Source organism: Vigna unguiculata, chromosome 1 (assembly GCF_004118075.2).
Source record: "Vigna unguiculata cultivar IT97K-499-35 chromosome 1, ASM411807v1, whole genome shotgun sequence".
Classification (NCBI taxonomy): Eukaryota; Viridiplantae; Streptophyta; class Magnoliopsida; order Fabales; family Fabaceae; genus Vigna; species Vigna unguiculata.
Window position 1 is genome coordinate 24,643,969 of NC_040279.1, and position 16,170 is coordinate 24,660,138.

Below are 16,170 nucleotides of genomic sequence, written 5' to 3' on the forward strand. Positions count from 1 at the left end.
ATGTTGGGCGACAGTCTGGCAGAGGTTTTGAGATGGCGCTTAGTTGTAGCGACATTGAGTTGTAAAACTTGGGTATTTATTCATGTCTTCTGCGAGAGATTGGCTCATTCTCTTACTCCCACACTTTCTCCACCTTGTGGAACTTGGAAAGGTCATTGGAGGTTGCTAGAAGTGTTGGGAAGCTCTTCCTTCTCTTCATTGGGTCTCAATCTTCATTCATGGTGTTTTCCTTCTTTTGGGGTTGAAGAGGGAGAAGATCTACAAATTGGAGATATGGATGCGAATAGGGATGACAACGGGGTGGGGACAAGTTTCGCTATCCCATACCTATCCCCAGAGACAAAAATCATCCCCATCCCCATACCCAAACCCAATGGGTATTAAAGTTTTATCTCATCCTTATCCCCACGGGATAACAAGTATATACTTGTACTTATACCCATATCCGTTTTTTTACTATTTCAATATTGATTAATTAATTTTTATAAAATAACAAAAAATTATGACAAAGAAATATAATATTATCAAATATTCAATAACAATAGGAGGGTATTCTCATTTCTTCAATATCAAATATTTAGAAAGAAATTATAGTTGTATAAATTTCAAATTAGAATACCAAATAAATTTTCATGATAACCAAAACATTTATTCAATTTGCAAACATTAGTTAAACCTAGTTGATAAAATTTAAAAATATTTTAAAAAATATAAAAGGAAAAAAATATTAATATTAAAAAATATTTTAAATGTCTCTTTACTTTCAATTTTTAAAATTCTAATAAATTTTTTTATACACTAATAAAAATTATAATACATCACTTGATCAAAATCACATCATAGAACAAAGATTAAATTAATAATAATTAAAATTTGACATAGATATTTCATCCTTTAAACTTTAATATATGTTGGATGGTAATAAAAAAATATTTATGACACTTAAATTAAATTATTATGTTATAGTAAATAAAATTTATTTATACAATTATAGTGATAAAATTAAACTTATGATAAAGAGTTAGAAAATAAAGATAATTATATAAAAAATATCAAAATAATATTCTACACGATAAAAATAAATAACAAATAAAAATATTATAAAAATGATCAAATGTGTACTGTCTTAGAAACAATTTCATAGACCATTGAATAAACTCGCATAGGAAAACAAAAGTATAATTAAGGGTATAATAAGATCAAAAATATCTTAGAGATTTGAAAAAACTTTTCAAATATTATTCTAGTTGAACTGTAGAGATAATGAAAATTGTTTTAACGAACAAAAGAGTTATTCAAATGAAACAAAAATTAATAATAAGAGAATAAAAAAGATAACTTGTTATATTATCTAGTAAATGAAATGTTTATGTTATTGAACACTTAAATTGAGAGTTAAATATTCTCATGTTAAAAACAATACAAAATAAATAAAAATATTAATAAATATAGTAAAAATATCCAAATGTGAGATATAAAAAATATTTAATTGACATACATCATTTGAACATAATTACATAAAGATTGTAATAAGAGGAAAAATCTTGAAGATGTGAATGAATTTCATGACATACCAAATAATTAGAAGAAATAAAAAATAGAAAGTATTATATACAATGTTACTTAATAGACTATGAGTATTTTAATAATTTGAAAGGGGTTGAGTATGATGGTTAGAGGTGTCAATTTGGTCCAGCCCACAGGGTTTGGCCCTAACCCATGTGGGCTAGGGCCAAAAAAGCCCCCAACAACGAAGCCCACAGGCTAAAAATCCTACAAAAGCCCTGTGGGCCAGGGCCAACCCATGGGCTTTCATCTTCCACATGAAAAATATATTATTTTTTAAAATATATTACTATCTGGGGACAGGACCAACGAACCAAACAAACAGGACGACCCGAATAGGTCTAACGACCCGGACCAATGACCTCGACAAGAACGACAACCCGAATGGGCCCAATGATCCAAACAGGCCCAACAACCCGAACGGGCTCGCCAACACGGACGGGCCCGACGACCCAAACGGGCCCGACAACCCGGACGGGTCTGACGAGCCAAATGGGCCCTACGACCCAGACGGGCCCAACGATCCGAACGGGTCGATGACACGAACAAGCCCGACGATCCGAACGGGCCCAATGATCCAGATAAGCCCAACGACCCAAACGGGCCGGACGACCAGTATGGACCCAATGACCCGGACGGGCCCTACGATCCAAACAGGCCCGACGACGCAGAAGTGCCCGACGACACGTACGGGCTCGACGTACCGGACGGGCCCGACGACCCGGACGAGCCCGACAACCCAGACGAACCCGGCGACCCGGAAGAGCCCGATGACCCGGACGGGCCCGACGATCCGGATAGGCCCGACGACCCAGGCGGGCCCAACGATCCAAAGGAGCCGACGACCAAAACGGGCCAACCGACCAAAACGGGCCCGATGATCCAGACGGGCCTGACGACACGGACAAGCCCGACAACCCAAACGAGCCATACAATCTAGACAGGCCCGACAACCTGGATGGGCCCAACAACCCTGATGGGCCCAACAACCCTGACGTGCACGACGACCAGAAGTGCCCGACGATCCGAACAAACCCAATGATCCAGACCGGCCCAACGACCCAAACGGGCCCGACGACTCGTATGTAACCGACGACCCAGACGGGCCCTACAACTCAGCCAGGCTTGACGACCCTAACGAGCCCGACGACATGTACGGGCTCGACGACCCAAACGTGCCCGACAACCTGGACATGCCTGACGACCCGGATGAACCCGACGACCCGGACGGGCCCGATGACCCGCACAAGCCCGACGACCCCAACGGGCGCAACGATTTGAATGGGCCCGATGTCCCGGACTTGCCGGTTCGCTGGGCCTATCTGGTTCGTCGGGCTCGTTCAAGTCGTTAGTCCTGTTTGGATCATCGGGCCCGTCTGGATTGTTGGGCTCGTTTGGATTGTTGGGCCCGTTTGTGTTGTTGGGCCCGTCTGGGTCGTTGGCCCCTTCGGATCGTTGGGCCCATCCGGGATACCGGGCTCGTTCGGGTCATCGGGCCTGTGTGGATCATCAAGCTCGTCCGGGTCGTTGGGCCCATTTGAGTTGTCGGGCCTGTTAGGATCGTTGGGCCCGTCCGGGTCGTCGGGCCCATCCGGGTTGTCGGGCCCATCCGGGTTGTCGGGCTCATTCGGGTCGTTGGGCACGTCCAGGTCGTCGGGCTCGTTCGGGTCGTTGGGTCTGTCTGGATCATCGTGCCCATCTGGGTCATTGGGCCCATTCGGGTCGTCGGGCCCGTTTGGTCGTCGATCCCTTTGGGTTGTTGGGCCCGTCAGGATCGTTAGGCCTGTTTGGGTCATCGGGCCTATCGGGGTCGTCGGGCCTGTCCGGGTCGTCGGGCTCGTTCGAGGCATTGGGCTCGTCCGGGTCGTCGAGCCCGTCCGGGTCATCAGGCCTGTTGGGGTCGCTCGACTTGATCTTTCACTCTAGCTTAATATAGTATTATTTGGGGGCTAACCCACCTTAGCCCTAGTCCTAACCCACTAGAAAAGGGGCTTTGGGGGCTGAGGCTTTTTTTTGGCCCCCTCATTTGGGGCCCCCTAAAAGGGAGCTTTATGAAGAGTGGGTCAGGACTGGCCCATGGACTAGGGGGGCTAGGGGCCAAATTGACACCTCTAATGATGGTAGAAATGAGTATTATAACGACTATAGAAACACGAACGACAGAGATATCTTATGTCATTGTGACACTTCATGAGTATATGTTATTTTTTTGGCTAACATCCTCAACTTGTCATGTGAGATAACTTCTTTAAAATTCCTTCGTAATATTGACAACACCAAATTAAGCATGCAATCATGAAACTATGAGAGAATATTTGTTCAATTTTATATTCATTTCAATGAATGACAAATGAGTAAAGTCCCTAAATATACCAAAAGTCAATCTATTCTTATAATCAAACAAGGTTATAAATTGTATAATCCTAAGAAAGAGATTGTTTATTTTCTTTAAACAAACAAGGATTTTTTATATTGAAAAGATAATTATTTCTAATATTTTTTCAAGCTCCTTTATCATCTTTTAGTAATTATTCTTCCTTGATGATTATTGTATTCTTCTTCATTTGCATGCTATTTTCATGCTCACGTCAGGGCAGTGATGATGTTGGGTTATAAGTGCCATGAGAAGTGGAGTTGTAGGCGTTGCAAATGGTCAATGGTGCTGGTTTTGGGATGGTTAGTTTGGTGGTGATGATTAAAATGTAAAATGTGTATCTCATAATATCTTATTGCTAAAGCTTTATTAAAATTATTGACCATAAACATTAAAAATTTATTACACATTGTTGGAGTTTAAATATGAAGATAAAAGTCTGCATTAAGTGAAAATGGATCCGGGTACAAAATGATAAAACTTTATAATTCAGATATTTTAAAATTCTGGACCAAGCATGATATCAAATTTATTTACTCAAGATTTTTTACTGATTTTTTTAATATTATCCTCTACTGTATCTATAAAATACATTGATGAAATACTTTAAAAAACATTTTAATATATTTAAAAATATTTAAATAAGTGTCTATGAATGTATTTTAAAGCCATAACATATAACCAATACAGAAAAACATAACAAAGGATTCAAATTCATCAAATTTACATATATAATTAAAACATAACATAAATGTCTAACCATTGGTCAAGGTATCTGAGTGCTAATTCCCAAAACCTTCAATCAGCAATGCATTTAATAGAGTGGACCTCATCCTATACTTTCCCCTAATAAGAAAGAAAATATAAATGTGTTTGAACTTATATAACAAAATTAAATTCAAGCACTAAATTCTTGCTACTCCTCTTCCACCTAGGGTGATGGAGGATGAAAGCTTGATTCCTCCTTTCATGCTTCAAATATATGTGGCAGTGAAGAATAGTCACAGTTGAAGTTGCAAACCGATCATAAAGAGTTCTTCTCTGCACAATGTTCTAGGCAAAGTTTGCTAGCCCACATCAAAGTACATAATTGCACATGGATTCAGAGCTTCTTCATTAGCTTTGCTTAGTCTTTCTACTGAACATTCTCAGATAACACTACATTTTCTTATCATTCATATTCTGCCATAACACTGATTTTGGTAGCAACTGTAACTGTACCATGTACCCTACCATGGACCCATCTTGTCGCATACCATAACTAATGCATAAACATCATGGTGTACAAATAGAAATTAAATCTTCACTAAATGACTAGTTATCTTCATCACTAAACATAAGAAGTTATTAATTAAGCACTCAATTATTATCATCCAGCACGTGGTGCTTTTGTAATAAAAAATCTGTTCATTACACAAAAATATCTTACTCGACCACTTGAATAGAAACATGGAGGAGCAACGTCAACAGCTGTGTAACTGTACCAGCCAGCCCCAATGGAAAAAGATGTGTCACAAATAGAGATGGATACTGCATAACAGATATAGATATTTTCAGAATATATATGGTACTACTTATATCAACCAGAATATGAAGAATTTTACAGTGTCCTTTTTTATGACAAATTACAATTAGATTTATTAAGTTTTATAATAACTGTGTTAAAATGCAACAATTATAATTGTTAACTAGTTCACACAGTAAAAACTTTAATTTGCTGCAGTAGGTTTTTAGTGATGCCTGATTTAAACCAATATGAAATAACAGCAAAGAGGACAAGGACTTGTGTCCCATCAGATAAGTTGGAAAACCGACCAAAAGCATGGACCCCTTCAACCCCCACTGTGCAGTTATTTATCTCCAAATGAAGGTCCCCTATTCTTTCATTATTACAAAAGACTCACTCCAATAATTTAAGATATTCATCAATTCTTATAATTTCTACCCACTTGACTTTTTTCTCCATCCTTCACATGTGTTTATGTGTCAAGCTGTTCTAACTCCAAAGAGATAAAACAAATATCAAGGAATCTTCTTTGCTTTCTCTCCTTGCAGTGTGCTCCTCCTTGTGATTTTTGTTTGCATCACAGAGAGAAGCTGATAATACCCAGAAGATGAGAGAGATCATTAGCATTCATATCGGACAAGCTGGAATTCAGGTGGGAAATTCATGTTGGGAATTGTATTGCCTTGAGCATGGAATTAACCCTGATGGCACCATGCCTAGGTACCCTGCTTCTTTCTATGATCATTACTGTTTCATGTGTTGTTTACATCAATTCTGCATAGGGTAGGTTTTATCTTCATGAAAGTGTTGATCCTTTAGGTCTTTTCACTGTGGTGTACTTTTTCACTCAATTGTCGCCTTGAATATACCAGAAAGCTTAATTTCATCTATTTTCAACTTGGCTTACTCGATCAGTTAGATGCAATCCATAAACTTCGCATGTTTTCGAAAGTGATTATTGGTAGTTTACCTTTTTTGTTGCTTTTGTTGAGGGTCTTCTGATAGATGTGGTTTAAATCGTAATGTTAAGCTTGATCATGTCATATTTATGGCATGTCTGTTGAGAAACATATTAATATCAAAAAATGATTCAGTTTATATTACGCTATTGTAACTGTGACAAGGAAAGGAATAAATGTAGTACTGCCTTTCCTGAAGACGAGAATTCCTTCTTTTACATAAAAGGTCCATTATGTAGCACTCTTCAATTTGGATCAACGCATTACAACTCCAATCTACAGTTACATTTTAAATGTAATTTGGAATCTTATAATTTAATTTGCTAATGTTGTTTCTATTTTTTGTTTCCCATGATTTGGTCGAGATATTGTGAGGTCTTGGTGGGGGGTGTTAAGAGTCTAAAACCATTTGGAGACCAAATACATATTGAATGAATTTGATCACTTTCTAAGCTTCTAATTTCTCACTACCCTGAATCTGAAACTCGACTTTTGTTTTGACGAATCCATTCTGATTATTTTTCCCTTTTCATTTGGTAAAATTAATTGTCAAATCTATCTTCTTGCAGTGATACCTCGGTTGGGATTGCACATGATGCTTTCAACACCTTCTTCAGCGAAACTGGATCTGGCAAGCATGTTCCAAGGGCTTTATTTGTTGATCTGGAACCTAGTGTTATTGATGAAGTAAGAAGTGGTCCTTACAGACAACTATTTCACCCTGAGCAATTAATTTCAGGCAAGGAAGATGCTGCTAATAACTTTGCAAGGGGACACTACACTGGTAAGTCAAATTCTGATGCAGCTCAAAATTGACTATTCACTTCCTTGTTTAGCTAGACAATGCAACTTATTGAGTACCTATGGTGCAGTTGGAAGAGAAATTGTTGAACTGTGCCTTGATCGTATCAGAAAATTAGCAGACAATTGCACTGGTTTGCAAGGATTCTTGGTTTTTAATGCGGTTGGGGGTGGTACTGGTTCTGGTTTGGGATCATTACTGTTGGAACGTTTGTCTGTGGATTATGGAAAGAAATCTAAACTTGGTTTTACCATTTACCCTTCTCCTCAGGTATTTTCTTAAACTCGTTGGAAAAAAAATGGAAGTAAAAGTATCTGTTTGTAGTGCATCATCAAACATTCCTCAACATCATTTTGTCTTCTGATTTTGTATTCTTTGGTTCAGGACAGTGTTCCAGTAAGGAACACATTTCTATCCTAACTAATCAAATTCTAATTAATTGTTTTTGGTATATTATTGTTGATTATCCATGTGGAATGCCCTCATGATAGTACTGTTTACCATACAGGTTTCTACTGCAGTTGTTGAACCTTACAACAGTGTCCTTTCCACACATTCTCTTCTTGAGCACACTGATGTGGTTGTGCTTTTGGACAATGAAGCAATATATGATATCTGCAGAAAATCGTTAGATATAGAAAGGCCAACTTACACTAACCTGAACCGTTTGATATCTCAAATTATCTCTTCCTTGACCACTTCCTTGAGATTTGATGGTGCAATTAACGTGGACATTACTGAGTTCCAGACTAATCTTGTGCCATATCCCCGTATCCATTTCATGCTTTCATCTTATGCCCCTGTAATATCTGCAGCAAAGGCATACCATGAGCAGCTATCTGTTCCTGAGATCACCAGTGCTGTTTTTGAGCCTTCAAGTATGATGGCTAAGTGTGATCCAAGACATGGCAAGTACATGGCATGCTGCCTCATGTATCGTGGTGACGTCGTTCCCAAAGATGTAAATGCATCCGTTTCAAATATCAAGGCAAAGAGAACGGTTCAGTTTGTTGACTGGTAATTATACTTCCTTGGAATGCCATTGTTCAGAATGTGTTCTTTTTAACTAATGTTAGCTAGTTTTGAGACATGTTCTTTGGAGTTTTTCATTTTTCTTGGTGGAAAATTTTAGGTGCCCTACCGGTTTCAAGTGTGGTATCAACTACCAGCCTCCAACAGTAGTACCAGGAGGTGATCTTGCCAAGGTGCAGCGAGCGGTTTGCATGATAAGTAACAACACAGCTGTTGCTGAGGTTTTCTCGAGAATTGATTACAAATTTGACCTCATGTATGCTAAGAGGGCCTTTGTCCACTGGTATGTGGGTGAAGGGATGGAAGAAGGTGAATTCTCTGAAGCCCGGGAAGATCTTGCTGCTCTTGAAAAGGACTATGAAGAGGTTGGAGCAGAAGGAGAAGAAGAAGAACCTGAGGATGCTTATTGAAATCTTCATCATCACTATCTACTGTCTGTCCTTTGTTCATTGTTTTTTAAGCATCATTGTGTTGTGTACCAGCTCTGTTCCTACTGTTTTTTCATATTGAAGTGTTGAGTGAGACAATTGTTCTTCTCACAAGCATCAGCGATGCATTTTCCATTCTGAAATACTTGTATTGTCTGTTTCAGTCAAAGTAAATGACAGGATAGGAATGCTGCAATTTCCATTATTTAAAATAAACCAGATGTTTATATTTTGCGGAGGTGTTTACAATATAGCAAAAGAAAATGAGGACTGCAATTTCCATCAACTTGGTGTAAGTTGTATCTCTTCTCAAATTTCTGATAATTACCTGGTGGGAAAATGAAGAGGTGAAAAAGGGTAGTGTATTTGGCGCAATAATGATGCAATATCATTTCCTACATTCGTATTCACTCCACCCATCTCAACCTCCTACAGTGAATCCAGAGAACAAATTATCTTGATATGGAGAAATTCTGTAATGCAAAAACAACTGTTTGAGGAAGGAAACAATTTCAAGATCTGTGGTTCCACTTCTACACTTCAATGATATAAAACATTGGTGGATAATATTGTTCCATGATTAAAGAGAAAAATAAGAAATGTGATGAAAAAAAGCTCCTACCATCTGTATTAGTGGAAGACTTGAAGTCCACCATGCCATGAATATTATAATGGTGATGTTACACAGCATGAAACAAGCCTTTATTATTTACCAAGTCACTTGTTTGGTCAAAAAAAACTTGACTTCTATGCCTTTGTAGGCTCCGCACAAGCAATTTCTTTTTCACTTAAGAGACTATGACCATACCTATGACCACCAGGTTCAGACGTGATTTGTCTCCTCTCATGTTCTGTAGTGTCAAATTTGACATCTTCAACAAAATAAATGTCACCACCCTATCCTTATCAATAAATATTTTTATTCCTTTTCTTTTCTAAACATTTGCTGAACTATTCCTTCTAAGCATGGCTATAAGATTGGTTCTTTATTCCTTGCTGGTCTCTTGTGCTGACGAGTTTTGGTCTAAAATTTTTCATCTGTTTTATACCCATAACATAACATGGAGTTTGTCTCTTCTTGCAACTTATTAGACCAACAGAAAATACTCCTAGATACAAACAAATCACTGTAGTTTTTTCCATTATTTCAGAGTTTAGCTATTGGTAATATCTACTTGGTTGTTTTAGAGTGTTGTTCTTGATTGCTAAGTCTCAATGCAGTCTTCACAAGCCAAATGGAAGAGAAGAGAGGATAAGGATTAAGAAAGTAGAGTAGAGTACTAATAAAGGGGAATTCTGGGGCTACAGGACCAAGTAAGATGTTGTTACCTTATCCTCGGATGTGATGTGTAATTTGATTTCAGTCCTATCACTTAAATCTCCAAAGTTATAAAATAAAGTTTCTGAAGTTAAATCATTTCTCTGATGGTTCACCCGCTAATGTTTGGGACAAGAGAATGAGACAAATTCTGTATCTATAATTGATTGGGGTAAATAAGCAATAGCCAAAGCAAATGACCAAAAGGCATGAGTTATGAAAAAGCAATTGGACCAAAATCTGAGAAGATACGGAAGCATATTTTCCATTAATTACTAACAAAGAAAACATAGTACTTGTCCCTGTCATGTATAGAGGAAATTAATGTGATTCTACTGTTTAACCATGTAAATCAACGTGAATAGTCATTTTGATTTTGGCTATAAGATCCAAGATTCTAATGTTCTTACTTTGCCCTCCAAAGTCTGGTTTTCACACTGCATATTCCAAGAAAGGAGACTTTGGTAGAAAACTTTTAAGATTCAATTTTGACATTTAGGATGTGAAAAGAAGAACTTAAATGCTTAAACTTTTTACACAATAATAATGGAAAATGAGCTTTCACAAGCGGCTAATGCAACTCATTGATCTTCCTGCTCACATTAAGAACAAAATTATATCTCACCAATGTTATTGCAACATTTCAATCAATGCTCCGATCCCACACTCCTCCCTCGAGTTTTCAATAAATTAAAATAAACAAGACTAATGACATTGAGATGGAACAATTGCAGGATCTTTTAGACCTTCAAGTTTAGCAGAACAATGAGCATAAAGGTGGAAGATCCCAGAGAGTTTCACTGGAGTCCTGAACAGTTTCCATGTACTCTTGCACCCCATTAATTGCATAGAGTGAAGCTGATATCTGTCTTTCAACTTTCATTCTTTCAAATTCAGAAAGCTCCAAGTCAGCTACATCAGTGATGCAATCATCAATCTTTGGTACATCCAATATTTGAGCAATGGGAAAACGATCAAAGACAGGTCCAAAACCCCATGAAGTATTGGATTGATGACCTGACCCAAAATCCTCCCTGCAATTGCTCAAATCTGGTTTATAAGCATCATCAAACAGATTTGAACTTTGAGGTGTCATGGTAGAAAGAGACTTCTCATTGTTGCCACTGCCATTGTTTGGATTACTATCAGTAGTTGTAGTAGTAGAAGTACTACTAGTGCTGGCAGTGCTAGTGCTGCTTAATCTTGGAGCTGCTGCATTATTAGCATTAGCATTAGCATCTTCCTGTTTCTTTATCCCTTTTTTGTTGTTAAGAAGATTCCGAATTCGAGAAGCAAGAGGGGAATCCAAGGACACATGAGTGATGAAGTTGGTGCGAGTGTTTGATCCACGAAGAAGGCATGCAGCTTCATCATAGGCTCTGGCTGCTTCCTCGGCTGTTTCAAATGTGCCAAGCCACATTCTTATCTTCTGAGTTGTGTCTTTGATCTCAGCCACCCATCTCCCTGAAGGCCTTTGTCTCACCCCAACAAATTTGTTGGTGTTGTTGTTTCTGCTTCTCCCTTTCAACTTTCCTCCTCTGCTGACTGCAATGCCTGATTTCTGATGCTGCAGGTTTGGTTGTTGGAACTGAATTTCCATAACAAATAATATTATCAAACAGATGGTGTACTTGAATGGTAGAACTTGTGATGAAGATGTATCAAGAAACAAGACAAGAAGATCAGAAGTTGTTTATAGCTCTCACAATGTTGATGGAAAGCTAGCTATTACTTAATTTTCCTGTTGTTGTTTGCAAGCTGTGAGAATATATATATATATACACACACATAGGATTGAAAAAGGTGCCTAACTTTTGATGAAGCAAGTGGGATTAATATATAACATGCACATCATGGGATTTGTTAATTGTTTAACTTTTTGAAAGCATATTTAAAATTTGACATGATGAAGACAGGGTATCCTCTTCAAATTCAATATATCACCCTTTACTTTTCAACCGCCCCTGTGTATGTACGTATGTCTTTTTCTGGGCATTGCCTTACCGAAAGAGTCAAGCCTCAGTTTGAAAAAATGCGTCTGAAAGAGAATCAATTTGATGTAGTTTTAGTCACACCACTAATCATCTTTTTTTCTCAATAACAAAATTAAGTTAACTCAGTCCTAACAATACATCTCCCAACCCCCTAAAATGGCAAAAATTTTATTTAGTTCTAGAATTTTCTCATAACCTACCTACACCACACAATTTTATCATCAAGTATTGTTTCACAACTATCAAATAAATCCCATATATGTGTGAAATTCCATCAATTTTTTAGAGAAAAAAGACTAATTACTATATAATGTTACAGACAATTTCACAAATAGATTGTGCTGTTCTTTAATCAAAATTAGACTTCGAAAAATTAATCTTTTGATTCAAATATTGATTTAATCGACTCAATGGTAGAAACAAGGGTAGCCTCAGTTTTTCCGATCCTATAGTTAGATTCACTATTTTCAAAGTTAATTTTTGGATTAAATAGGTTTTTAGTCCCTTAACTTTATAAATGTATGAGTTTAGACATTTTAACCAAATTTTGTTAAATTTATTTAATGTTTCAACCGCGTTTCTTGACTAATATTGAAATATAGATGTGTTAAACGATGTAAATAACTTAAATACTAACAGCAAATAAATTTAACAAAATTTAGTTAAAATAAAAAAATTCACACATTTTAAAAATTTGAAAATTAAATTGGACTAAAATTTCAAAAAAAAATTAATTCAAATTTTTACTAAAAATTAAGGGATCAAAAATATATTTAACCCTTAATTTTTCACAAGAGTCACAATCTATATTATTGATACATATAATTATTTCATTTCATTTATTCAATTTAAAAGTAAGACGAGTTTATCCACAATACCTTGTGACTAGTAAAGAATAGATTCTTATAGTTTTACATAAATATTAAACGTTAAAATTAGGGTTTAGGTTGATACAATTGTTTGTTTAAAGCAAAAGAAAAACTTAAAAAGAATGAAAGTTTTGTATTATTATTATTATTATTATTACTTTCCCACATCTTGAAACGGTCATAAAAGCATGGGTTTGGGTCAACGCCGAGTTTGGTAAACTCTCCGAAGGGCTACAACATAGATAAAAACCAAGTCTTTGTCTTCACTCTTCCCCACATTTTGCTAAGTCAAACAGTTGAAAGTATAGTAGTGAATGCATGAATGGGTGCCACGTGGAGGCCCCAAAATCATCCTTCATAAACAAACACATCATTAGAGCCATGCTTCCCACTACACATAACAACAACAATCTTTTCTTCATAATAATTAATACATTAAAGATTCACAAACATGCACACATATCTTATCGTGCGTGCTGCGTTTGTTGTAAGTTGAACCCCTCTTCTCACGTCACCAAGGACATTTTCTTCCCTCTAACATCTTTTATTCCTAGATTCTTCTTCATCATCTTTCAACCAATTCCAAGGTTTTTCGATATGTGTCACGTTGTCTTTCTCTTCTTTTCTTAATTCGTTGAGGACACAATTACCTAACCTAAAACAACTATTCACTTTAACTTAACCCTCCTACTATTTTTCCCCCTTTTTTTCTTCTTTTGCTTGGTTTTCAATTATGAAATGAAATTTGTGTCATTAAATATTGCATGCCACTAGAAGTTTGCAACGGATCTCACGCTAGACAAGAACGAAGATACGGGGAAAAAGACACAAGTTTATTTTACTAAATAAATTAGCAATCCAACATGGTAATGTTATCTTGGAAAATCTTTCCCAATGTCGAGTTTTGGAAAATCCTCAATCATGTTGTCAATAATTTCATCCTTTAACATTGGTACCAAAAGTTGATTCAACAAGGTTAAGCTTCATTGATTTGTGTTAGATTTTTTGAGAGAGGATCACTGTGGAGATTTAACATCAATAAGCATAAGTCTAACCACATAAGAAATTGACACCACTCTTAACCCAAAATCTTAAGACAATAGGTTTATAGGCCTTGATTCTTATATAGTGCTCAACTTTCTCATTTTTACTCAATGTAGGATTTAAACTCACACTTAGGTTCTCAACAATTTAGATGAATAATATTATGGTAATATTGGTACTTATTTGAATATTGTAGATATATAAAAAAATATGAGATATATTTTTTATATATCTCATATTGTCACAACCGTTAAAACACCCAACAAAATCTAAATTAAAATGTAAGTCCCAAATGTTAGTGTAGAATTTTTAAAGCAAAAAAGGGGAAAAAGATGAACAAGAAAGAGTTAAAGTGTCCTTGTGTTCCTTTAATGGAAAATAGTTTTAAATTTTGAATAAAGAAGATAAGATTGAGGGAGATGCTTGATGTTAGATGCTTCAACTACTAATGAGGTAAAGGGGACCTTTAGATTTTGAATGAGAATCTTTCACAAAGAAAAACAAATAACTCAAACCCTCCCTCTCTAGTTTTCTACGCATCATTATCCTTTAGCTTCTTGGTACCTTATCAAATGCAACCTTTTGATGACTTTTAAAGTTATTATACTTCATTTAAAACTCATTTAGATTATTTTAAGGACCAAAACATAATCCCTTATTTAAAGTCAATGATGCATGCTCATGCCTTTTTTATGCATAAAATATAACATTTGGCACCCATATGTGATACCTACTACAACTACTTCAACTCTGAGTTCATACAAATTCAAATCAGTAATACTTAACCTTAACTAATTATGTACATGAATCATAATTAATATAGCCCCTCTGGTATGATTAGAGTCAAAATAGTTATCATTTTTCCCCAAAAACATACCAATATACCAACAAAATATAATATTTGGTTTGATCCATTGACAGTGATATTATATATATATATATAAATATAAAGATAGATAGAGTGATTAAACTGTTCATCAAATTAAACTCTAAACTATAGAGTAAACTTTCTTGTCCAGTGAAAGAAAAAAGATAATAATCATTTCATTTCTTTTTTTGCTGGGAAAGAGAAAAGAATCTACACGTTAATGAATGAGTGCGAATTTTTTTATGTGGTGGGTGAGAAACTGAGGAATGGAGAAGTTAGTAGGCTTTTACTACCTGTACTCCCAAAATTTCTTCACGCACTCCTCAAATTTTTGAAATGGCTATTTTACTTTTTTTTTTAAATGATTTCTAGGTTACATGCTACAAATCTGGAACAAGTTTTTTAAAATTTCTCTAAAATTTCTGAAATAGCATAGTAATATTTTGACAATTTCTTTTTAACAAAATTTATTTTTTAACGCAAACCAAACTTTTTTCTTCCCTTTTCAAGTTAGGACAAACTTTTATTTCATCTATTGAGGTACTGTCACGTGTGTATTGTCAAAAATTTATCAACAAAATTTTGTTAAAAAATAATTTTCCTTTCTTGAATGCATCGAAATCCATTGAAATACAAGGTTATCGAAATGAAATTTCTAGAACAATTTTTCAAAGTACATGTAATATCTCTCCAAACAAATTTTTTAAAATATTTGACATTATATCTTAAACCATCAAATGACTTTATTTCGTTGAATAGTTGAACTAAATTTTGTCTTAAACTCTAAAATGGTTGTTAGAATGAAATTTTGTTGCTTGAGACTTACAACTGAATACAATGAAAATATGCCACTCAAGCTTGTTTTCAAGTTAAACAAAAGGTTGTACTGTTTGAGTATGAAATCAACATTTGAGCAACTTACGATTATGTTATTTTATTTACGAGAATAGTTCAAATACTTAGATAAACAAATAAAACTTCATCACTTAAGCGACCAATCGTTAATTGAACAATCAAATGTTGCAAGATATGCAGAAACATCAAATTCAACAAAAGGGTCAGAAACAAATAAGTCGATTTAATCACTTTTTTTAATTGATCAAACAAATAATGAGTTCAAACTAGTAGATAAAAGAACTTAGATTTCTAAAGCTGGAAGGCATTTACTCAAAATTAAAATATGTATAAAAAATTATACAAGACAAGTCAGCCACTACGCAATAAATTTTGACTTTATAGAAGAGATTAAAAACAGAGTTAGAAATTGAGAGAGAATAGTAAAAGAAAAAAAGACATGGACTTAAATCCGAGGTCTTGCATTAGATAGTTATTTATGCATCCCAACATTTTCGAAATTTATTTTCCAAAACGGATTTAGTTTTGGAAGTCAAACATTCCGGAAATCATTT

The 16,170-nt window shown here is 35.7% G+C and overlaps 3 protein-coding genes across 3 annotated transcripts; 2 read left to right on the top strand and 1 right to left on the bottom strand.

The window, feature by feature from the left end:
* LOC114190127 (sporozoite surface protein 2-like) lies at positions 1-2,918 on the top strand. The gene is made up of 3 exons (XM_028078901.1): positions 1-377; positions 2,077-2,318; positions 2,578-2,918. Exons 1-3 carry the CDS (start codon positions 1-3, stop codon positions 2,916-2,918), a joined length of 960 nt encoding a protein of 319 aa, XP_027934702.1.
* Positions 2,919-5,849: 2,931 nt separating this feature from the next.
* Positions 5,850-8,901, top strand: LOC114181014 (tubulin alpha-3 chain-like). Its single transcript, XM_028067332.1, has 5 exons — positions 5,850-6,167; positions 6,976-7,190; positions 7,279-7,478; positions 7,717-8,225; positions 8,341-8,901. Exons 1-5 carry the CDS (start codon positions 6,055-6,057, stop codon positions 8,648-8,650), a joined length of 1,347 nt encoding a protein of 448 aa, XP_027923133.1. The 5' UTR covers positions 5,850-6,054; the 3' UTR covers positions 8,651-8,901.
* A 1,632-nt stretch (positions 8,902-10,533) lies between these two features.
* LOC114181024 (ethylene-responsive transcription factor ERN1-like) lies at positions 10,534-11,830 on the bottom strand. The gene has a single exon (XM_028067343.1). The coding sequence runs from the start codon at positions 11,584-11,586 to the stop codon at positions 10,741-10,743; it is 846 nt and encodes a 281-aa protein (XP_027923144.1). The 5' UTR covers positions 11,587-11,830; the 3' UTR covers positions 10,534-10,740.
* Positions 11,831-16,170: the final 4,340 nt, after the last annotated feature.